This window comes from Alosa alosa, chromosome 2, assembly GCF_017589495.1.
Source record: "Alosa alosa isolate M-15738 ecotype Scorff River chromosome 2, AALO_Geno_1.1, whole genome shotgun sequence".
Taxonomy (NCBI): Eukaryota; Metazoa; Chordata; class Actinopteri; order Clupeiformes; family Clupeidae; genus Alosa; species Alosa alosa.
Window position 1 is genome coordinate 27,436,269 of NC_063190.1, and position 25,000 is coordinate 27,461,268.

General features: G+C 46.9%; 1 protein-coding gene across 7 annotated transcripts in view; it reads right to left on the reverse strand.

Moving 5' to 3' along the window:
• kdm6bb (lysine (K)-specific demethylase 6B, b) overlaps nucleotides 1-25,000 on the reverse strand; it is a 49,934-nt gene that overhangs the window by 12,186 nt on the left and 12,748 nt on the right. For all 7 annotated transcript variants that reach the window (XM_048237839.1, XM_048237838.1, XM_048237834.1 and 4 more), the window contains 12 exons: nucleotides 16,049-16,130; nucleotides 15,724-15,928; nucleotides 15,124-15,310; nucleotides 11,937-12,143; nucleotides 10,907-11,056; nucleotides 9,994-10,497; nucleotides 4,831-7,820; nucleotides 4,351-4,477; nucleotides 1,704-1,809; nucleotides 949-1,154; nucleotides 543-637; nucleotides 333-401 (listed from right to left, as the gene is read on the reverse strand). In XM_048237839.1, the coding sequence (XP_048093796.1) occupies nucleotides 333-401; nucleotides 543-637; nucleotides 949-1,154; nucleotides 1,704-1,809; nucleotides 4,351-4,477; nucleotides 4,831-7,820; nucleotides 9,994-10,497; nucleotides 10,907-11,056; nucleotides 11,937-12,143; nucleotides 15,124-15,310; nucleotides 15,724-15,923 (4,841 nt within the window). In that variant the 5' untranslated portion in view covers nucleotides 15,924-15,928; nucleotides 16,049-16,130. The remainder of the gene's footprint in view (nucleotides 1-332; nucleotides 402-542; nucleotides 638-948; nucleotides 1,155-1,703; nucleotides 1,810-4,350; nucleotides 4,478-4,830; nucleotides 7,821-9,993; nucleotides 10,498-10,906; nucleotides 11,057-11,936; nucleotides 12,144-15,123; nucleotides 15,311-15,723; nucleotides 15,929-16,048; nucleotides 16,131-25,000) is intronic.

Here is a 25,000-nt window from a genome sequence, read left to right on the forward strand (position 1 = left end):
TTCATAGCTGAGGTTTAAAGACGTGTGAATTACATTTTTTAACAGTGGATTCTTTGCTATTAATTAAAGCCTCATTGCAGAACCATTGCACTTACAGTACTGCAATAACGTAGACATTTAAACACACAACATTACATTACACACACCATTACAATAGGACGATCTACTCATACACTGTATCTGTATTTACAGCCAGTGCATTTACACTATATCACGGTACGTGTCTTGGAAGTCTAGCACGTTAAATACTGCGTGAGGAATACAGTACTTCTGGGTTATAATCCCCACTGCTGCACGTACCCACAGGTCAACATGACTGTAACTAGCCCTACCTCTTCGGATCCGAGAGGTCAATGTTGGTGCCAAATTTGATGATCTTTCCAGTTGGCTTCTGGTCAGAGCTGGAAGAGTACAGATGCTTTATTATTGAGGGTAGAGGGCAGAGACGAGGGCTGTTTATCTGCTCATGTGATATGGCAAGGCACCGCATGCGCTAGGTGCTAATTAGGCTTTCTTTGTACATCTGCCCCACAATTCTTTACCTGCCATTAGTGACTCCAGAGGTTGGGTTGGATGCAGAGCCGGTGGAAGACGTCTTCTTTTCTTCCTCATCCTCATCCTCACTGTCCTTCTCCTCCTGTGAAGAGTAATAGATAGTTGGCTTTGTGTTTTTGTATCTGTAGTAACCAATAACACACATAGTAATGGACCCTTCTTTCCATGTATGTATGTTATGTTAGTCAGTGTGGATGTCTGGATATGGAATCATATTCTGAGTTTCTGTGGGTTTGCATACCTGGTACTGTGCGTACTTGCCAATGTGTGTGTTTCTGTGTGTGTGTGTGTGCACGCGTTCTTGGAACCTGGATGACTAGACTGGACTGGACCGTGTGTGTGTATGTGTGTGTGTGTGTGTGTGTCTCTCTCTCTCTCTCTCTTTCTTCTCACCTGCAGGCTCTCCTGGAAGCTTGAGGCCTGGTACTGGGCGTACTTGGCGATGGTGGTGTGGGAGCGGCTGCTCTCGCAGGGCCAGGTCTGCGCCGAGCCGCTGGGGTTCCAGTTCTCGTCGGCCGGCTGCTGCACCTGCGTGCGCACCTCCACCGCGTGCTCCGCGTTGGCCTCCACCAGGGACTTGGTGGAGAACAAGCCCAGGTCTGAGAACGAGCGGAGGGAGAAGAAGAAGAAGAAGAAGAGAGAGAGAAAATAAAAGGAGTTCAAAGGTGGGTGGTGGGGAAAAAAAGTGGAGATAAGACACAAACAACAACAAGCCAACGGGGGGAAGTGATGAGAACAAAACGAAAACACACAGGAAGAAAAACTAGAGATGTGTAGGGGGGCTGAGGTCGCCAGAGAGGTGGATGTGACGAAACATTAGACGAGAGTTTCCACAAGTGCTCCGTCAAGAGCAGCTCCCTGAGGCTGAGTCCTCTAGGCTCTAGAGCCCACCTCTGCTTCACTTCTCAGCACTGAGTGGGTGAGCACGTTTCTAGGTGACCCAGTTCTCTTTTTTTTGTTGTTTTTGTTCTTTCTGCTGTGGATGTAGCTGCTATGCTTAGATATGCCTTTGAGCCGTTGTGTGGGCGTGTATGTTTGTGTGCCAGTGTGCACTGTCTTTGTGTGTGAGAGAGAGTGCGCTTTTTCTATGTCTGTGTGTGTGTGTGTTTGAGAGGGGGGAGAGAGAGTGAGACTGAGAGGTGACTCACTGAGGCGTAGAGACCCTGCCAGGCCTCTGATGACAGTGACTGGGTTTTTAGGATCGGTGCAGAACTGCAGAAGCACGGGGGAGAAGGCATCCCTCTTACTCTCCAGCTGAAAACCACACACACACACACACACACACACACACACACACACACACGCTGTCAGTACAGTCTCTCCCCAGCACACACACACACACACACACACACACACGCTGTCAGTACAGTCTCTCCCCAGCACACACACACACACACACACACACACACACACACACACACACGCTGTCAGTACAGTCTCTCCCCAGCACACACACACACACACACACACACACACACACACACACACACGCTGTCAGTACAGTCTCTCCCCAGCACACACACACACACACACACACACACACACGCTGTCAGTACAGTCTCTCCCCAGCACACACACACACACACACACACACACACACACACGCTGTCAGTACAGTCTCTCCCCAGCACACACACACACACACACACACACACACACACACACACACACACACACACACACACACACACACACGCTGTCAGTACAGTCTCTCCCCAGCACGCACACACACACACACACTCCCAGCAGAGCGGTACCAGCTGAGGCACCACACTGTAGCCATAGGGGACCAAAGTTGACAGATTAGCAGCTACCCGCTAAGGGCACCACATAATCTCCCCCCAGGCATACATCCTGAGATCGAAAACAACATTCAATTAAAAGCCACAGGAGTTTAGTAAAAACAGCACTCTCAGTCAACGGGTGTGTTGTCGAAACGGGAGACAGCTGCCTACTGCCTCCCTCCCTACATAGAGAGCTGTCTCACTAGACATGACTTTGGATTAAATGCATCTTTTAAAAACGAGTAGAACTCTAGAATCTTTGGTTAACACTCACGGTATGGCGTTAGCAAAGGCCTGGACGTTAAACTAAATTAGCTTTACGTGAAGCTAGCAGGCTAACGGTATAAATTAGTTTTTTACGACGACGGCAGATATATCAGACCAGGCGCTATTAATGGTTTACAACAATGGCATAATCAGATAGTAAATTGTTTATTTATCATCTCTAATCTACAAATCTCAGCAGCCATTACCGATGTCATCCGCCATGTTTGTTTACCTTTCACAGCTGTTTCAGACCTTGCCCCAAGGGATTATGGGTAGGAGGGAGCATGAAGTGTGCATCGATGCTGCCTCCAAAAATGACCGTTATTTGGGAATTCTAAGATATCTTAAAGGAGAATTCCGGTGTGATATTGACCTAAAGTGTGTTGAAACATGATACCGAGTGTGAACGTATGTCTCATAGCTCCAAAAATAATTCAGTGGAAATGCATGGATTCAGTTGCTTCCAGTAGCAGCAACTGGAATCCATTCATTTTTACGGAATTATTTTTGGAATCTGATCCCTTATAATACCTGTTTGTTCGTACTCGTCGCTCAACTTATCGTGACTAAATTTAAGATGGCGTCGAACGGTAAAATTCCTTAAGGTACTGTCTGTATAAATCGTCTTGTAAATAAACTACCAGTGCTTTTTCAAAGTTCTCCATGTCTCATTTTAAATTGAGGCCTTCGGAAGTCTACCAATGAAGTATGGAGCTACTTTGAGCCTCGTAAATGGTGTAAAACAGTGATTTATTTGCATGGCTAGGCCGATGCCCGAGGCACCACAACTAAAACACTGTGTTGGTAGCATTGGCTAACTAGCACCAGATTTCTGAGTGCAGGGGACAAGCCGAGGTGAGCTATGAAACATACGTTCACACTCGGTATCATGTTTCAACACACTTTAGGTCAAAATCACACCGGAATTATCCTTTAAAAGGCAGCAGAATTTGTTTTTTCGGTTTCGAACCGCACTTGCTGCCTTGCTTCCCAGTTAGATATCTTAAAAGGCAGCAACTTTACCCGTTTGAACACACCCAAATACTCAGTCTGTTGCATTTACTGTAACTTCTATGCACTTTGCTGAGTAGTAATAGAATGAAGCGTTCCATTTGAAGAACGTAAACATTGTTTTAGAAGATTGCTCTTCATTTGGTTCGAATGCACACACTGCTATCACATCTGGTGTAGTTAGTTCCATTGATTATAGTGGGAGTTAACTACTGCAGCATACGCCCTGTGAACGGAACACTTCAGTTGCCTGCATGCCTGTAAGGCATAACAGGTGTGCACCATTTCAGATGAATAATGAATTGAATAATGAATAATGGCAGCCATTGCCTACTGGTTAGCGCTTCGGACTTGTAACCGGAGGGTTGCCGGTTCGAACCCCGACCAGTAGGAACGGCTGAAGTGCCCTTGAGCAAGGCACCTAACCCTCACTGCTCCCGAAAGCACCGGCTACCGGGATTAGTGTGTGCTTCACCTCACTGTGTGTTCGCTGTGTGCTGAGTATGTTTCACTAATTCACAGATTGTGATAAATGCAGAGACCAAATTTCCCTCACGGGATCAAAAGAATATATATACTTATACTTATAATTGATAATAATGAATTGATAATAATTCATGATTAATTACACATCTCTCTCTTTGTTGATACATAAAACAGTGCATATATTTCTGTCTCCATGAAGGACTGGTTGGTGAATCAGTATATTGTTGTGTTGGTCAGTGGGGCTCACATAAATGCTTGGCGTGGGGGGGTTGAGCTTCTCCCGGGGAATAGGGGTTTCAGTGGAGAGAACAGGCTTCACTGAGAAAGCAGGGAGCAGGTAGGACTCACGGAACTTCCCCTTCACACACGCACTCCTGTAATACACAAACAGACAGACACACACTAAGACATGACCTTGGGATGACCTTGAAGTTCACATGTTTAGGTATATGGTCTAGCCTTGGATGAGTTATTTTTGTAAAGAGACACATAGTGTTCATAGTGATATCTGTATGGTGTATAAAAGTAACACTAACTATAGGGTATAAAAGTAACACTAGCTTACCCCTTGTATTCTACAAGTCAAACTTTTTATGCATCCTGCCATTCATTTCATCTGGTTCCATAATTATTCTTTCCTCTTGTTCAGTTTAATACACTCCTAATTTCCTATATTAGGAAATACTCTCTCTCTCTCTCTCCCCTCTCTCCTCTGGGTCCCACTCACTTGCAGGCGTTGATGACCTCCTCGGCCTTGTTCTTAATACTGATCTCCGACAGCGGGACCCTCTTCTTCTCCAGCTCAGAGGCGATGAAGGTGCTCCGCTCGCCGCTCTCCACCTTGATCAGGCGGATCTTTAGCTCCTTGGGGGGACCGATGGACAAGGCCTGCAGCTTGAGGAAGTCTGCCCTGCCCAGACCTCCGGGGAAGCGGGTGGTGGTGGAGGTGGAGGTGGAGGTGGAGGTTGAGGTGGAGGTGTTTGTGGTTGGAGTGGAAGCTGCCATCGCTGTTGTTGTAGTTATTGATATTGTGGATGATGCTGATACTGATGATGATAATGACACTGATGCAACGGTTGCTGCTTTGGCTGCTGAGGTGATGGAGTTGCTGATGGTGGTGGATGCCTCCACCTTCTCCTGCTCTTCGCTCTTCTTCTCAGCAGGATGCGGTTCTGTCTTATCACCAGAACCAGCTTGGGTCTTCTCGCGGACCTTCCGGACCTTCTCTTCTTTGCACTGGCGATTGGTGTCGTCAGTAGCCTTAGAGCTGGTCTTGTTCTCCTTAGACTGTTTCGAGGGACCCACAGGGGCAGTCTTCGATGGGCAAGAGGAAATACTCAAAGCTTTATTCTCTCCCTCAATCTTCACTTTTGGCTTCTTCCTCTCCTTTTGTTCATCTGCCTTTGTGGTCTCTCGTTTCCTTTTCAGGCTACTCTCTCGCTCTTTCTCCTCTTTCTTCTGACACTTCGCTCCGTCTCGTTCTTTCCTAATCTGTTTGCTTGTTTCCTCAGCTCTTTTCTCTTTCTTTTTCTCTCCTCTCCTCTCCTTCTCTTGTGTGACCTTGCTGCAGGTCACAGCGGAGGCGCCAGGTTGGCTCGCTAAGTCATTATCACAGTTGTGGTTCAGCTTGCTGTGGTTTGAAGACTTCTTCACTCTCCCCTCTGAAACTTTCTTGGGGGATAGCTGCAAGGACTCTTTCTCCGAGTCGGGATTGTCAACCTGGTCGTGATCTGTCTTCGGCTTCCCAGAATTCTCTGGTCTTTCCTCCAGCAAGAGTTTCTTCGAGTCTCTCTCTTCGTCTGATGTGGGCTCTGACTGTGGTTGAGGTGGAGGTGTCTGTCCTGAGGTAGTCTGGTTGGCGAGCGTCGTGGACGCGCTCGGTGGTTCCTGGCAGTGGATTTCGGAGCCAAGGGACAGAGAAGAGGAGTACTTCAGCCCGACGAGAGCGTTGGGTGGCGGACGCCCGAACGGGCCCCCCCGGTACGTGTACCTGTGGTTCCCCAAGATGGAGGCCAGAGACTTGAACATGTCCCCAAGGCCCGTCTGGTGCAGGTGCGGACGGCGCGGAGTCTGAGAGCCGGACGTGTCCCCAGCGCTGCTGCTGCTGTCTTTTTGCTCTGCCTCCTCTTCCTCAGCCTCCTCCTCCTCCATCTCCTTGGGCAGGGCTGTGATGCCATACAGCTTGGCCAGGTCACTGTGGCGGAGGTCCGTGCCCGTCTCGGCCCTCGTGTCGTCTGCTGGGACGATGGCGGCGACTTTGCAGGGCGACGATGGGTACACAGGGCTGGACGTCGGGCTTGGCTGCAGCACTGGACGGCACAGGATGATCTTCTCCTCCTTGGTCATCTCGTCCTCCTCATCCTCATCGCTCAGCACGGACACAGGGGAGCCCTGCAGGCTAAGGATCGGGGGGCTGCCCGGGGGCTCCTTGCCCAGGTCGTCGTCGCTGCAGGCCCCCATGGCAAGCTGGAGTTCCGGGGCTTCTGGGCGGGGGAGTGCCGGTCTCTCCTCTGCCCCGCCGCTGGATGGGTCTGGGGTGAAGGGAGGGCAGTTAGTGGGTACCTCAGAGCTGCTTTCACTGATGATTGGATGCCTCGGGGCTTTCATACTGTTGCTGGTTTGAGAAGAGTCCCTCACAGGGAGACGTGGTCCCACTCTGGCCCGTTTAGGGGTGGCGTCTTTGGATGAGTGTGGTGGCAGGGCGCTGTTGTGATTGGCTAGTGGTGCTCTGTGGGGGAGGGCCAACCCTGAGGTATTTGCAGTGATTGGCTGGTGTTGGCTGGCGACCCCGCCCCTACTGCCCCTCTCTTTTTGCTTGGGTTTCTTATGACTCGCCGTGGCAGTCAACGTGTGATTGGCTGATGACTGACTGGCCGGTGCATGCTGGTCGACCGCGGCGGGTCGTGGCTTGGCTGTCGCTGCCATTTCTGCACAGCGTTTCCGTGGAGACTCAGAGGTTTCTTTCTTCCCTCTCTGCTCCAGTCTCTCTGTCTTCGAGCTCTTCTTCTCCATCTTGCCTTCCTGCTTCCCACTTTTACTCTTCAGCTTCCTGGCTTTCCCCTCCTCTCCCTTCCGGGACAAGCTTCTCCCCTCCTTCTCCCCCCGTTTCTCCTCTCTCTCCCTCCTCTTCTTCTTCTCCTCCTCCTCCATCTTCCTCTCCCCTGCCTCCTTTCTCTCGCTCCTCCTCTTCCGGCGTCTCTCCTCGCGAGGCCTCTTCTCTGGGCGGGTGCGCTTGCTCGCCTCTGTGTCCAGCGCGGCCCCTGCGTCCCTCTGTTCAACACCAGAAGAGCCGCTCTGGTAAGAAGAGCTCGGAGTGACCTTACCTTTTGACCTCTCACCCCGGGTGTTGGAGTCAGCGAGTGGGGAAGAGGGACGATGGGAGGTAGGGTCTGAGTCCTTCATGGCGGGTGACGGTGGGGTCAGGTTTGGGCTCTCCTGGTGCTGCTCTGTGACTGGCGGTGATTGCGGCGATGGCAGGGGCGGTGAGGCCGGTGAAGGTGGCCTTGCTCTCTCGCTGCTGGGCGTTATGGGAGATTTGGACCAAGTGCCTCTCTGGCTGTCCTCAGCCTTGCGCGTGGCCTCCGTGCTGGAGGGCGGGTGGAGAGATTTGGGGGAGAGAGATGAGGTGGTGGTGGTGGTTATGGTGGGGATGGTGCTGTGTCTGATGGAAACCCTCCCGTGCTGCTGATCCCGCTCTACACCGTGGTTGCCGTGCTCCTGCATATAACAATAACCAGACATAAAGGCTCAGAGATGCACTTTAGAGCTAAAAAAAAAAAGACATTGTACAACAAAATCAAATCAAAAGATTAACACATTGACACTTCAAAACACATTAATACTGAGCTAAAGAGCAACACTGTAGGATCTACACTACCTTTAGATGAAACAGAAGATTTCCCCCTCTATTCTTCATTTTTTGCCCTTTAGGAACAGCTTTGTTACTGCTCCTGAATGCTAGCTAGCTGCCATGCGACATTTTCTCTCATACTGCTCTCATACTGTAGCCTGCTCTCATACTGTAGCCATACTATAGCAATGGTGCTATTTCTCAGCTTCAGTGTTTAGTCTCGCAGACCAGGAGGTGACAGTTTGCTGTGTGAATTACCCACTTTGGAGACACACCATGCAAAAGGCATCCTGTAGCAAACATTTAATTATTCTGTGTGCATGCAAAACTAGGGCTGCTCAATTATGGCAAAAATCATTATCACAATTATTTTGTTCAATATTGAGATCATGATTATTAAACACGATAACACAGCGATTTTGGAACAACAAATCATTCATTTGACATTTTTTACATTTTTAAATTGAATTTTAGATATAATCCAACAGATAATGCACACGACAACTCAAGACAAAAGGAAAGCATAAATAATCATTATATTATACTACAGTTATAAGTCGGCGTGTGTCCAAAGTAACACATGCATATCAGCAAGCCTAATCTCTGGACATGAGACAAGTCCAATTGAGCAGACTCATATTTGATAATTAAATACTGCAAAGGAGATATCATTACTCCAGTATGTCATACCAAACTGTTTGGCTGATGCCCTTCTGTTCGCGTATTAGCTCTAATGGGGGCTTGATAGCTTAAACAATTATGAAACTGCCAGAAATCATCTGGGAATTCAATGATTACTGTGCAAAAAGAGGCATGAACTGATTCAAATTAAATGTAACTAAATTAAACGGATTATGGGGTACGCTCTCCTTGTGCATGTCTGTGTGCCGTGTGCCTGTCTGTGTGTATATCACGGTATTTTTCAAAATTCTTAAGGTTTCACGGTATATGACAGTATTTTTTTTTTTTTTATGCATTATCAGATGTTCACAGCATTTTCTACAGGTTGAGAGAGGAATTGCTGCAGTACATTGACTAAGGATGGTCTATTTTACTGTCATGATGTAGAATAACTCCACACTAGTGTAATGCAGTTTTGCATGGCCCCAGAAAATGATGCTGTTTACAAAGAGCCACTCATGATTCTAATGAAGAATCTAATCAGAATGCAAAGACAATTGCAGTCAAAATACAGAACTTTTACTGTGCAAATTTCACAAACATCTTGTATAAAACCAATACAAAAAGTAGTGCAACTTGCAATAATTATACTTTAATTTAAAATAAAGCCTCTCTGCTAATATGCTTACTCTGTCAAATAGGCCTATCAGAAACATGCCTTCTTGTTATTGTGTGGTTTACATGTACATTACGTTAGTGGTAGGCTAACGTTAACTTCATGTGGATGTGGATGTTGTTAGCCTGCCATGAGCTTCGGTTCGGTTCGCTAGGCAAAACATTAACAAAAAAGTTCGTTTTCGTGCACTGATGACAGTCAGGATCATTTCTAACTAGCCAGCTAGTATTGCTCAGTTCATGTCTATAACATGCTTTACTTGTTACGTGGATAATTTCAGCGAATATTCTAGGTGAGATGAATGATAAGATCATTAAACTTCACTGTGTTCGGTGGCTAACTAACGACATCACCTACTAGCCAGCTAGTTACAGCTGTTGAACAATCTCAATAGAATTTTCATGACGGTAAATCCCTTTCAATGCAGTATCCCTTAACGTTTTTCCTTAACTAAAGGGTCATACTTCAGGGTAAAAACTTACAGTGTTTTGTGTTTACCCTCACTATGCCACGCAGTCGCACCATGCATGCGTCCCGTCTGAAACACTGTCGCGCGGCCCAACGTTTCAAACGTTGTGTAATCAAATACACCGGTATGGCAGTATATTAAAAATTCATATCATAACGAAAATATACACAGGTATACGGTGTGAGCCGGTATACCGCCCAGCACTAGCCTGTCTGTGTGTGTGTGTGTTTGTGTTGTATCTGTGTGTGTGTGTGTGTGTGTGTCTGACCCTTACCGGGATGTGCTTGCCATGCCGTGCCTGTGCTTTCCCTTCCTCCCGTGGGGGCGTGCGCACGCTCCGCTGCTGCTGATGTGGGGCTCCAGCATGGAGACCACTGCTGCTGCTGTCGCCCGCGGGCCTCCGTGGTGGGGTGTGTGGGGGTGGAGGTGGCTGGGAGTGACGGAGGTGGTGTGGGGTGGGACTGTAAGGCACGCTGGTGGAGTCTGCTGGTGAGGAGGGGGCCTGGCGGTGATCACTGGCTCCTTTGGGTCCTCGCTGCGGGGGGCGGCTGTGGCCGTGCTGGCTGGAGGAGGAGGAGGAGGAGGGTGGGTGGTGGCTGTGGCTGGTGTGGGGGTGATGATTGTGGTGGGGTTGTGGTCGTGGGTGGTGGAGGTAGCCCTGGGAGGGGTGTTTGCTGGAGTGGAAGCCCTGGGGTGGGGCACAGTGGGGCAGTGGAGTGTCCAGGGGGTATGGATGGCCTCTGTGGGCGTGGCCGTTCATGTCTGATTTACTGGGTTCCTGATATGGGACAACACATGGAGAGAAAACAGTCATTCATCGACGCAAATACGGGACACCGATATGATAGCATATACAATAGCTGTACACATAAATGAATATGAATGACTAATCATATTATAATGCATGCTGTATCAGAATTACAACATTGCAATATTACAATACAATATTACAATGTAGTTGAAAATAAATACAACACTTGAGGATTCATAACCAGTCAACCTTAACACTGACAGCTGCACTTGACCTAAAATTGATCCCATATTGCCACATTAAGTTGCACTGTCTGATCCTTTACATTGATCCCATGCACTGACACAGGTAGTTGGCCCCTATGCACCCTACGGCTGACTGCTGAGGTTGGAGCTGGTGGTGATTAGCCCGGGCCATGCTGTGTGGTGCCTCTCACCTGGTAGTCTGCCGGGGAGCTCCGACGGTTGGCCTGCGTCCAGGGGCCGCCGCTGCGGTAAGGGGGGCTCCAGGTGGGGGAGCCGTGAGAGCGCGGCCGGGGCGGCGGCTGGGACGGACCCGGGAAGTGTTTCATCCGGGGCCGGAAAGCCTGCGGAGGAGAAGAGGGGGGACGGATGTCTTTCAGAGACAGGGCCCAGGAGGAGTAGACTTTAGGTGTAAGGGTTAGGGATTTAAGGTGGTGCTAATCTTCGGTGGATTTTCAAAGACAAGGAACACATTTGCAGGATTGTAGGAGTGTGACAAAATCCTAACAGGCAAACAAATCCTGCACAGTGGGTCAACGGGTCATTGTTTGGTCCCATTTTAACTGGACATAGCTTGACAAAGGAATTCGCCATTGTGAAGGTGTTTGTATGTTCACAGTCTTAGCTGCAGAAAAAGTCCTTCCATAGTATTCACAGTTATTACTAGTCTGTTATCAGTGGATTATTACATTGACAGTGTTTTTCATTTTCCTTCCTGAGCAATGCTTCAGATAACCAGTGGGGGGCGCTGTCATGCAAACAGTAATACTTCACAAAGAAAGGTCAGTGGAACATGTGAAAGGGAACCACGTGACTTTGAATAAACTCCTGAGACTAATCACATAATCTCATTTATAACAGAGGTGAGGACATCCATTGATCAGACAGCGTGTGCCATGGACATTCAAAATGAGCATAAGACTGAAAATAAGTAATAGTGTTTTAGTACATTAAGATTCAGTATTATGTGCGTATGTAACTGCATACAATGAAATCTGCTTCTCCTCCTGTTCAATGACTAACCTGAGTTAAGGTAACCTGTTTGTAGACATGGCAGTGAATCAGTGGCCATGCTGTGACCAAAGTGCACTGCAATAAACCACAGGCAGCACCACACTGACATCTGTGTTGTTTTTTTCCGTCAAAAACTAAACCTGCTTAATGGAACTAGGACTGATGTCATCTGCAGTGAGCCAATATGAGGATGGCGACCCCTGACCGCACCTGCTCAGAGCTGGTGTACTTGCTCTTCTTCCTGGGGCAGTCATCGCGAGGGGGCAGCGAGTGGCGCTGGGGGGAGCCGCGCTGCACCCCAGCCATCTCAGGGTGGGAGGGCGCCGGCCGCTTCAGGGTGCCCGCCGAAGCATTCTCGGGGAAGAGCCGGGATGGGGAAGCCTGGGACCATCTCTCTACCGCCGGGGGACCCCCATACTGAGATATGGTAGGATGAGAGAGAGAGAGAGAGAGAGAGAGAGAGAAGTGGTGGTGATAAGTATGGGTGTTGTTAGGAGAGTAATGAGAAAATAAAAGACATATAGACAGTAAGAAAGAGAGAGAGGGAGACAAGCAAGAAAAGGCGTAGGTGGAGACAACAAAAAATAAATGAGAAAGAGACAGAGAGAGGGCAGCAACGTGGGAAGGAGAGAAATATCCTATTTAGTCAGAGCGGGTGGCTGACTCAATAAGAATTGTATTTCCTATCAGACTATTTCCTACTGAGAAATAACCCTTGTTTCCTCGCTTAGACAGGTAGTATAAACGGTGTGCCATATATTCTACAACTAGGGTAATAAAATATGATTTACACTAATACTACACCATCTTGGCACAATCTGCATTTATGATGCTTGTGATGACTTGCCTGCCTAAGCTAGCTGCCAATGACAAACAACATTGTTTACTTGTGAGAGATACACTGACAGACCACACAATAGAGACTGGCCAGTCATGGGCGATAATATTCATGTATCCCTCACTGAGCATTATTCCAAGCAGTACTGTGGTGTCACATTATTATGACCGCCGCGCAGCGACACTGTACACTTACACTGCGGGGACACTGTAAGACCGGGGTACACGAAACTTGGTGGGCATGTAACCCCACATGGATAGCATGGAACCTCCTGTTTTCGTTTTGATCTGTAGCCCCCCCCCGCTGGACTGGACCCCCCGAAAGGAGGGTAGGGCAGACACAGTTTTCTGTGAATATCTCGAGAACCGTAGGGTTTAGGAGGACCATTTTTTTTTGTATGTTGATCTCAAAGGGCCATGTCAACCCATTCCATAACCACTCATTTCATGTATAGCGCCACCTAGTTAAACACAAAAAAGTAAAAATGAGGTGTTGTAATCATTATGACACCCTCTGAATGCACGCCAAGTTTCGTGGAATTCCGTTCATGGGGGGGCCACACAATAAATTAATTTATGTTACTATACACCAACTGGCCAGTAGGTGGCCGGAGACAGTTTTCTGTAAATATCTCGAGAACCGTAGGGCCTAGGAGGTCCACCTTTTTTTTGTATGTTGGTCTTAAGGGGGCATGTCAATCTCTCCCATTACCACTTATTTCATGTATAGCGCCACCTAGTTAAAAATTAAAAAGCAAAACATTAGGTGTTTTCATCACAATATCTCTGGCTGACATGGTCAAAACTACACGAATTGAAAATGTAGGATCATTATGACACCCTCCGAATGCATGCCAACTTTCGTTCATGGGGGGCCTTACAATAAAATAATGTATGTGTACATTTAGTGACCGTGACACCAACAAGGATTCCGGGGACACTGAAAGACCGGGTACCGCGAAACTTGGTTGGCATGTAACCCCACATGGATAGCATGGAACCATCGCTTTTTTGATCTGTAGCCCCCCGCTGGACTGGACCCCGAAAAGGAGGGTAGGGCAGACACAGTTTTCTGTGAATATCTTAAGAACCGTAGGGTTTAGGAGGACCAATTTTTTTGTATGTTGATCTCAAAGGGCCATGTAAACCCATTCCATAACCACTCATTTCATGTATAGCCACCTAGTTAAACACAAAAAAGTAAAAATGAGGTGTTGTAATCATTATGACACCCTCTGAATGCACGCCAAGTTTCGTGGAATTCCGTTCATGGGGGGGCCACACAATAAATTAATTTATGTTACTATACACCAACTGGCCAGTAGGTGGCCGGAGACAGTTTTCTGTAAATATCTCGAGAACCGTAGGGCCTAGGAGGTCCACCTTTTTTTTGTATGTTGGTCTTAAGGGGGCATGTCAATCTCTCCCATTACCACTTATTTCATGTATAAGCGCCACCTAGTTAAAAATTAAAAGCAAAACATTAGGTGTTTTCATCACAATATCTCTGGCTGACATGGTCAAAACTACACGAATTGAAAATGTAGGATCATTATGACACCCTCCGAATGCATGCCAACTTTCGTTCATGGGGGGCCTTACAATAAAATAATGTATGTGTACATTTAGTGACCGTACACCAACAAGGATTCCCGGGACACTGAAAGACCGGGGTACACGAAACTTGGTTGGCATGTAACCCCACATGGATAGCATGGAACCATCGCTTTTTTGATCTGTAGCCCCCCCGCTGGACTGGACCCCCCGAAAGGAGGGTAGGGCAGACACAGTTTTCTGTGAATATCTTAAGAACCGTAGGGCCTAGGATGACCAATTTTTTTGCGTATGTTTGCCTCCAGGGGTCATGTAAACCCATTCCATATGCACACATGTGCATAAACAGATACACACGCACACACATACATTCACAGTAATCCTACAGTACATATGACACATACTCACACAGTAGACATATATACGCATGCATGCACATGCACACACACACAGGCACATAAACAGGCAAACACACACATGCACGCACACACACCCACCCACACACACATAAACATAAACATGTACACGCACACATGCACACAATTCAAGAATTTCTCAGAATTATGAACAGGCAAGATGGGGGTGGGGTTGTATAAAATGTATATTACATGTGAAATCTATGAACTAATCATGTTTTGGTACTTGTTGTCTAGCAGATACCAGTGAGAATTGAGTGTGCATAATGCAATTCAGTGAGACAGTTAGAATCATATATGCCTTTCAGCGTGACTTATTTTTGTGGAAAACATGTGCTGGACTGGGCGGCGGTCATATTTTGTACCGCTCTGCGGTACATCTAGTTGCTTTATCTATCTGTGTTACATTAATGGAAGCAGAGTCTGGCTGGGAGTGTAACTCGATGGACATGTGCCTGTAGAGGCTGTTTATCTGTGAGTGTGACCGGATGCACATGTACCCGTGGAGGCTGTTTATCTGTGAGTGTGACCAGATGCACATGTACCCGTGGAGGCTGTTTATCTGTGAGTGTGACTGGATGCACATGTACCCGTGGAGGCTGGTTGTGGCCACTGGAGCTGGACAGGTGGCCTCCTGGTCCCATGCCGTAAGTGCCACTGGGGTACTCAGGGTTCCTCCGTGGGCCGTGGGACTCGTAGCGGGACTCCCAGGGCTGGGAAGGTCTCTGGTCCCTCTGGGGATGCTGGGGGACACGGTCACCAGGGGGACCCATAGGCCTGCAGTGCAAGAGGGAGACAGAAAGAGAGACAGAGAGAGAGAGAGAGAGAGAGAGAGAGAGAGAGAGAGAGAGGAAGGGGGGAAGGTAAAGACAGGGTTAATTTTGTTCATAGAGGGCAGAAACAGGCAATACATAAAGGGATAAAGACTGCTGTCTGCATATTCCCTTCCTCTTGCCCATCTAGAATATTACTCAGATGTAAGCATCTTACAGTAAATAAGTGATATTTAAGTTTGTATTCAAACTGTGCATTAACTTATTTTAAAGTAACAACCATGATTGATATGTCTAATGAGCATGTGTGTATTTGTACTCATCATCTCAACAATGCCATTCACACAATTACAAGTTTATGCTTTACTATTGTGTTTGAATGGAATGAGGAATATGTTGACAAGGATGTCTAGTTACCGGTCATTGTGAGCTTTGCTTGGATGGTTCCTTCCTGCCATATGATTTTGAGAGGGATGATGGGATTGGTAGATTCCCCCACTGGAGGGGCGAGCCCAGTGTCGACTGGTCATTGGTGCCCATGGTGGTCGGTTGAGTCCGGCCGAGGGAAAGGAGTCCCATGTGTTACGGCCTGACGACTGCTCTGCCGTGTGATACATCCAGCCTGGGGAAAAATACAGTGTTGTCAAACACACACATAAACACCCGCACACAGAGAGAGAGAGAGAGAGAGAGAGAGAGAGAGAGAGAGAGAGAGAGAGGTAGTAAACCCAGGTGGACTTACCACACTGCTGCGTCTGTGAAACCCTCCACTGTAGAACTGAGAGGTTGCAACAGCACCAGGCTTACTGCAGCTTCAGGTTTACCTGCAAGCAGACAGACAAAAAAGACACAGTCGAATGAGCACACACCGCACAGCAGTGTTAGCCTCCATCTCAGCCGGACTCTATCAACATGCTTGGATAGCGGTTTGACTGGTGACCACTGACTCTGTACAGCAGGAAGGAGCTGACTGAGTTAAACAAAGATGTAGTTGAAATGAAAAGCCTGCTTAGGAAGTTGTAAAATGTGCCAGACCACCAATGAAGAGAGAAACAGTTTACAGTACAGAGGGACAACATTGAGGAAAAGCTGAAAGAAAAACAAAGAACAAGGGAAGAATGTCTAAATAAGGCAAAGAAAAGCTAAAATACCTTACATAGTTTGGAACACAACGGACTTAACTGGCATGCAACCCTACAGTGTCTATAGCCCACAGCTGATTCTAATTTCTTCTCATTAACATCCTAACAGCTTACAGAGTATTGCTATTCAGTGGTAGTAAAACAGCAAATGTGGCAAGAGACTACACCTGCCACACGATCAAAGGGTTTCCCAACAAAGCATGCACAACACGTTACCAAGGAAACGGTAACAAGCATGGATACTATATGGATGGAATTACAAGCACACGTAAGGACAATGATATCATTCCTTTTAGATTGGGGCAAAGACTGGTGCTCTGCTACTGGTCAGTCCGTACTCATTGGCTGTTGAGTCTCTCACGCTCAGGGAAACCTGATCCTGTGGCAATCGTTTGTTTTGCTAGCAGACATAAGGCCATACACTTCACTATCGCAACCAGCATTTATAAACAAACAGAGGGAGGTCCGCTCTAGGAAATGTATGTATGTGTAAACATAGCCTTCCTCACGTCTCTCTCTCTCAATAGCTTACGTCTTATCATTCCCAACACCCATGCTCCGTGACCACACCCGTTGGGCACACATTTATCAGGGGGAGAAGGCCAGCCACAAGGGGAAGAGGCTTATACTCACTCATACACACACACACGCGCGCACGTACGCACAGACACACGCACACACACACACACACACACACAGACACGCACAAACACACACACACAGACACACACACACACACACACACACACACGCACAAACAAACACACACACACACACACACACACCGTCACCTCTTGTACCAATCGGCTACTGCCATGCCTATATGGCATTAAATGGAAAACAACATACTGTAGAGCTGAACCAACTCCAGCTTCTTTGGTGTCCCATCCTGTTCCAAATATGCGTGGAATGAACACACAGAGACACACAGAGGCCTACTGTATGTACAGTACAGCCAGTGATAGAGAGTACTACATCTGCAAGCACAGTGATAGAGAGTACTACATCTGCAAGCACAGTGATAGAGAGTACTACATCTGCAAGCACAGTGATAGAGAGTACTACATCTGCATCTGGGAATGTGAAGAATGGAGTCCCACCAGCCTACTATTTATAAACAGGATCTGTGTGAAAATATGTGTACGTCTGCGGTTCATCAGTTTTATTCAATGTTGAGGGCGCAGGAGTGGAGAGCGAGGTCTTTTTTTGTCTGCCAGAATGTGGTTTGCTCAGCCCACACACAAACACAACTCTTGAGTCCCTCCCCAGACAAAGAGTGACCTCTTCTCCGGCGGGGTCAGCCAAGGACAGTCACTCCCAGCGGAGGCTTCCCTGGCTGGGTCACGAGACTCACCTCAGACTCTGTACAACTAACAGCTCCCCTCACTTCCCTAAAGCTCAGCACTCAGGTCTCGGCCTGACACCACAAAGCCCATTTGAGCACGGATGAAAGAGAACTGGCAGCCATTTTGGGTGCAAGTAGGCAAGTTTGAAACTCAAAAGCCAGCTCAAAGTAAATACTCCTTCCCTTCCCTTGGAATGTTCTCTACAGTCCCTCTCTTTTAAGCATGAGCATGTGTACTGCTCTGGAAAGGATGAATGATTGGCAGGCCTTCCTCTGATTGGTTGGACACCTCCTCGCTCTGATTGGTTGGGTATTAGAGCGGTGTTGTCAATCTCGCCAGACAAGTGTCTGAAGACTGAAGGTCACAAAGATGGGTGCTCAGTACAGAGGATACAGGCTACTGCACTGATAGCAATCAAAATGTGAGAACTGTCTGAATGCGAGAAAAAGCTGTCTATTGAAATGGCTGTCTCTGTTGGTCCAATCTGTAGTGACTGAACTGAGAAGCAGTTTATACCTTTGGAATGGAAAGTCCTTGTCAACATTAACAACATCAGATTCAAACAGGCTTGGCAACTAACGACTGCTTGCCTTGTATAGACTACAGTGCATGCAAAAGCTACAGCATGTGAAATGCATTTGCAAATTTCACCTGCCCTGTTCTTCCTCTCTCAGCAACCTGTTCAGTCAGACTGATCTTCTGCTGGTCATTTGCCTCTGCTGGTCCCAGTTCCCCAGTTTGCCAGGATGGATCATCCACAGACACCCAGAAACAATGCTAGGCCCACAAGTCTATTGTGTACCCAGCGTCCTGCTATTGCTACAGCGTCTGCATCTGCTAGAGTGCACACCTATTTGGTTATTATGTGACGATGCGATAATAGGCTAATACACCTTTTTCTGGGTCCAACGGTTTTCAGAGCCGCTCGTTTTTCTCCATAGACAATAAAATTAAACATTTTTTTTCCCACTATTCACAGTAGCCTTTAAGAAAATTGTCATCCTACTACTCACTTGTTGCCTCAACCTGATAAAATCCTATTTCTCGCGGAAGCCTGCACGTAACCCTTGATTATATCATCTGGCTGCACAGCTAGAGTAATTGCTCTGTTAAAGTTAACCGGTTTTGTTTTACCCTCAATAAAAAGGAGGTGATGGTGACAAAGTTTACAAGTTGCAAAAACTGGCTGGCTGCGCTAGTAAACGTTTTTTGACCAAAAAGCTGTTGGGCCCGTGACGTCGGACTTAACAACCGAATGGGCTATTACTTAAGGCATACACAGCATAGGACTTGTGCTCCACTTTTGCACCAGAGCATATGGACTCATGGATGGCGTGAGGTACTTCGTCAAAGCTCTGATCAATTTTTTTATTTTTATTTTACTGGCCTCATCTCCTATTAGAGAGGCCATACAGTCCTTTTCTATACACATTGGGCTATAATTGCCTGTGTGTGCACCATTTAAAGCTATACAAGTACAAACACACACACACACACACACACACACACACACGGTCAACTCAAAAGATGCCTGTGTGTGCGCCATTTAAAGCTATACAAGTACAAGTACAAGTACACACACACACACACACACACGGTCACGCTCTTGACCGCCCGCATGGCCCGGAGTATCTTCCGTTCTGTACGCCTAACTAGACCATGAACTTGACACATGTGGTGAGAGAGGCATCGCCATGGCAACAGCGCGGCAAATATGCAGCACCTTGTGACAGATGGGAGGCTGCCGATGGGGCTGACAGGAAGTAACTGTGCCTTCCTGTGGAAAAGGCTGCAGATCACGTACCCTCGCGGTTATGACCTCTGATCTCACCACACACACATAGACATGCACACACACACACACACACAGATGTACACACACTCACACATACATACACCACATTCATATATAAATGTCATGCACACACACACACACACACACACACACACACACACAAATGCCACTAGTCCGAACTAGAGCTCACAGTTAAGCACATCAAAGACCAGTTCACCTTATGCTTTCTGAGAAATTGTGGAGTTCAGACCAACTTTACATATAAACTGACAGGACACATGCAAATGATGCGAATATGAATGCACTTGTCTACATTATCTGCTCTTGCTAACGGACTGACATGGGCATGGCTTTCCGCACGTCAGTGCACAGCGTGATAGTAGCTGCTTTCAGACCTAGGTGTCAAGCGGTTGGGCCATATATCTGAACAACATAATCGGACATTTGAAACTCCGAACTTAGTCGGCTCTTACACTACTCCCCTCCTAGTATTTCCGATGGACATTATATAAATGAGCTCATGTTTGAATGAACGAAGAACATGCGGAGATTCTGTTCATGTGCGTGTTCAACCAAGTTCAACCACGCAGAGATTCTGTTCATGTGCGTCGTTGTCGTTCACACATAATGTCCGCATGTTAGCATCATATCTGAATCACCCGAAGGGTCGGACCTCCGTTTGACAAAGATCCACATATACTGTGTCTGAAAGCAGCTTGTGAGATGGATCCTTTGTGTATGGTGTGTGTGTGTGTGTGTGTGTGTGTGCAAGGGGGGGGGGGAGGGTTGCAGAGTAGATCCTCGTCACCAGATGACCTTCAAAGTCAATAAGGTCAGAGGAGCTATACAAATCTCCATGGACAGACATGCCACACAGACAGACAAACACACACAGACACCAGACACACACACACACACACACACACGCACATTCACACACTCAACTGGGTGGTGTTGCTGTTTTTTTTGTTGTTGTTATAGAACAGCAATCCTGCTCCAGCCTACAGCTGAGAGCTCCTATGCAGTATCAATATACACCAAACCCACGAGACACCTGTGCAAACCCATCAAGTGGCACATTTCTGTGCCGGTCTCCAGGTCTCATGCATGGAGTCACACTCTGTTAGATTAGGCTGCTGATGAGAGAGTGGGTGGGCTGCACTGGAGGGGAGATAGAGAACCGCATATGATCAGCGCTCTCTGAGGATGATGCAAGGATGATGTACTGAAACACACATACACACACGCACATATGCACACACACACACACACACACACACACACACACACACACACACACATATACTGTATATGCACATGCACTCACACACCACGCGCGCGCGCGCACACACACACACACATACAAAGATACACACACGCACAGACACATACATGCACACGCACACACACACACATGCATGCACACACACGAGCACACACACACACAGACACACACACATCCATGCACAACCACATACACAGACACAAATAGATGAGGGAAGGGAGGACTCCAGGTGACTTTACTGTAAAACAACACAACACAGGTGTGTGTGAGGAGAGAGAGAGAGAGAGAGAGAGAGAGAGAGAGAAAGAGAGAGAGGAGTAGAGGAGGGGGAGGGGGGGAAGAATAGGATGAAAAGGGCCGGAAAGGGAAAGAGAGTGAGTGAACGAGAGACAGGCTGGGGCAGTCAAGATCAACAAGATCAAATTACTGTCTGTGGCCGGGATTTAAACAAACAGACACTCACACTGCCAACATCCAGCCACAGACACACACACACATACACGCGCACATACACACACACATACACACACACACACACACACAGAAACACAAACACAGGTACCCTGAGGCTGAAATGTGTGTTCCGCAAACACACAGAAGTAAGTAAAATATAAAAACGCTACACAGCCTTATAGTGCTTCCAAGAAGGTTTCTAGTCTTCATGTATCACTCTGAGAGCCTGTCACTATTTTTACTTAATTTTCTCTGTACATAGCTTTGTAGATCTCTCTCTCTCTCTCTGTGTGTGTGTGTGTGTGTGTGTATGTGTATGTGTATGTGTATGTGTATGTGTGTGTGTGTGTGTGTGTGTGTGTGTGTGTGTGCGCGCACGTGAGTGTGGTTTCAGTGGCAGGCACAGACTTGGGGTGGGCTATGCGATAAGGCAAAAGGAGATGGTGAAATAAAGTCCAGTCCAGCACCTGTTGTCATTGGCTTCACGTTCATTAGGTCCCAGCCCAAAAACACAATGGCACTGCAACTGGGCTAACGCACTGTGCAGCTGCAATCACATAAAGGCTACAGGCGCCGCGGGCCAGAAAGCAGACTGCAAAGAGCTGAGGATTAAAGGAAGTCTATGAGATCTCCCACTCTCACCAGGTGCTATGCGGCTAGCTAACTGCATTGTTCTTACTTAATTAACTCATGCATACTTTATGTTAGTATACTGTCATTTATGACATAAATTCTCATTGTTCTTATTATTTACTTGTTGTCAGGGTTTGTATTTCACAATGTCTGACAACAACCAATTTGGTGAATGAAAGTGCTATACAAATAAATTTGCAATGCCTTGAACTTAGGGTATAGCTCAAATAGCAAAAAAATGTCTGCCTTCAGTGTAGGATGAGTTGCTCTGCATAGTCATCACACAAATTGAATGCAAATGCAATTGACGGCTAAAACGAATGGGATGATGGGTCCAGGTGACTCTGAGGGGTTCATTAGGTTACCCAGCGCTACACTGGGTATGATGGGTAGACAGTGAACCACCCAGCACTCTTTCCGTTCTCATTATAGATACAGGCTGACTATGACTGTCACACCGCTAACGCAGATATACACCGTCAGGTTGGCACACTAGCACAAATACAAAACGTTCCCATACACTGAAACACCTCCGCACCTCAATGCACATATGCACACGCCCACACACACACACACACACACACACACACACACACACACACACACACACACACACACACACACACACACACACACACACACACACACACACACACACACTCACAAGCAACAACAAAACCACATAGTCCCAAAATAACTGTGCAAGAGTGCACACATACACACACAAGCACACACACACACACACACACACACACACACATCCATGCACAACCCATACACAGACACAAATAGATGAGGGAAGGGAGGACTCAGGTGACTTTACTGTAAAACAACACACAACACAGGTGTGTGAGGAGGAGAGAGAGAGAGAGAGAGAGAGAGAGAGAGAAAAGAGAAGAGAGAGAGGAGGGAGGAGGGGAGGGGGGGGAAGAATAGGATGAAAAGGGCCGGAAGGGAAAAAGAGAGTGAGTGAACGAGAGACAGGCTGGGAGGGCAGTCAAGATCAACAAGATCAAATTACTGTCTGTGGCCGGGATTTAAACAAACAGACACTCACACTGCCAACATCCAGCCACAGACACACACGCACACACATACACATACATACACACACACATAGACACACACACACACACACAGAAACACAAACACAGGTACCCTGAGGCTGAAATGTGTGTTCCGCCGGCTCCACAGAAGTAAGTAAAATATAAAAACGCTACACAGCCTTATAGTGCTTCCAAGAAGGTTTCTAGTCTTCATGTATCACTCTGAGAGCCTGTCACTATTTTTACTTAATTTTTCTCTGTACATAACTTTGTAGATCTCTCTCTCTCTCTCTCTCTCTCTCTGTGTATGTGTGTGTGTGTGTGTGTATTCAATGTATAATAATGTATTGTGTATGTGTAATGTATGTGTGTGTGCGGGATATGTGTAAATGATACTTGTGAGTGTGGTTTCAGTGTGGAAACAGACTTGGGGTGGGCTATGCGATAAGGCAAAAGGAGATGGTGAAATAAAGTCCAGTCCAGCACCCGGTTGTCATTGGCTTCACGTTCATTGGGTCCCAGCCCAAAAACACAATGGCACTGCAACTGGGCTTAACACTGCTGTGCAGCTGCAATCACATAAAGGCTACAGGCACAGAAAAAAAGCAGACTGCAAAGAGCTGAGGATTAAAGGAAGTCTATGAGATCTCCCACTCTCACCAGGTGCTATGCGGCTAGCTAACTGCATTGTTCTTACTTAATTAACTCATGCATACTTTATGTTAGTATACTGTCATTTATGACATAAATTCTCATTGTTCTTATTATTTACTTGTTGTCAGGTTTGTATTCACAATGTCTGACAACAACCAACTAGTGAATGAAAGTGCTATACAAATAAATTTGCAATGCCTTGAACTTAGGGTATAGCTCAAATAGCAAAAAAAAAATGTCTGCCTTCAGTGTAGGGATGAGTTGCTCTGCATAGTCATCACACAAATTGAATGCAAATGCAATTGTGGCAAAAAGCGAATGGGATGATGGGTCCAGGTGACTCTGAGGGGTTCGTGGGTTACCCAGCTTACACTGGGTATGATGGTAGAACATGAACCACCCAGCACTCTTTCCGTTCTCATTATAGATACAGGCTGACTATGACTGTCACACCGCTTCGCGATATACACCGTCAGGTTGGCACACTAGCACAAATACAAAGCGTTCCCCATACACTCGAAACACCTCCGCATCTTCAATGCACATATGCACTGCAGCCCACACACACACACACACACACACACACACACATGCACGCACACACACACACGCACGGCGCACACACACACACACACACACACACACACACACACACACACACTCACAAGCAACAACAAAACCACATAGTCCCAAAATAACTGTGCAAGAGTGCACACATACACACACAAGCACATGCAGACCCACACCTATCTAAAGTCTTCCATACAGTATAACTAACAAAACCTCACCTTGAGCTATTCTCTCCAGCCAGTAAGGCCCAGCCCAGGGACTCTACACCCCAGGCACTGTATGGACAGGCGTGGAGCATTCACACACTGACAACTTCAAATCGGCTGCAGTTTCTCTCTCCTTTCTTTCTCTGTTCATTCACCATCGCCCTGTCAGCTCCTCTCAAATGCCTCTCACGGAGGAACAAGCTTTAAGGGTAATGCTTGTTTGTTTGTTTGTTTGTTTATGGGTCTTAGCAGACGCTTCCGTCCAAAGGAACTTACAATGTCTTTAATAGACATTACATTAACATTAAAATTAACAGTTTATTAATAAAGTCATATGGTCTTGATAATAAAATAATATATATTAATATATTATATACATAAATAGAATGTAATGTAGGCCTCTGTAGTGTCTCTGGGTCAATGTGTACTTCTGCGTGGAAGTGTGTGTGTCTATGTGTGAACCAATATGTATCACACACATTACGTAACCTGTAACACCAAAAGGCAAACAGTATGACTAGAGATAAGAAGGGTAGCAAGGCAACCCTGTTCACATTACACTAT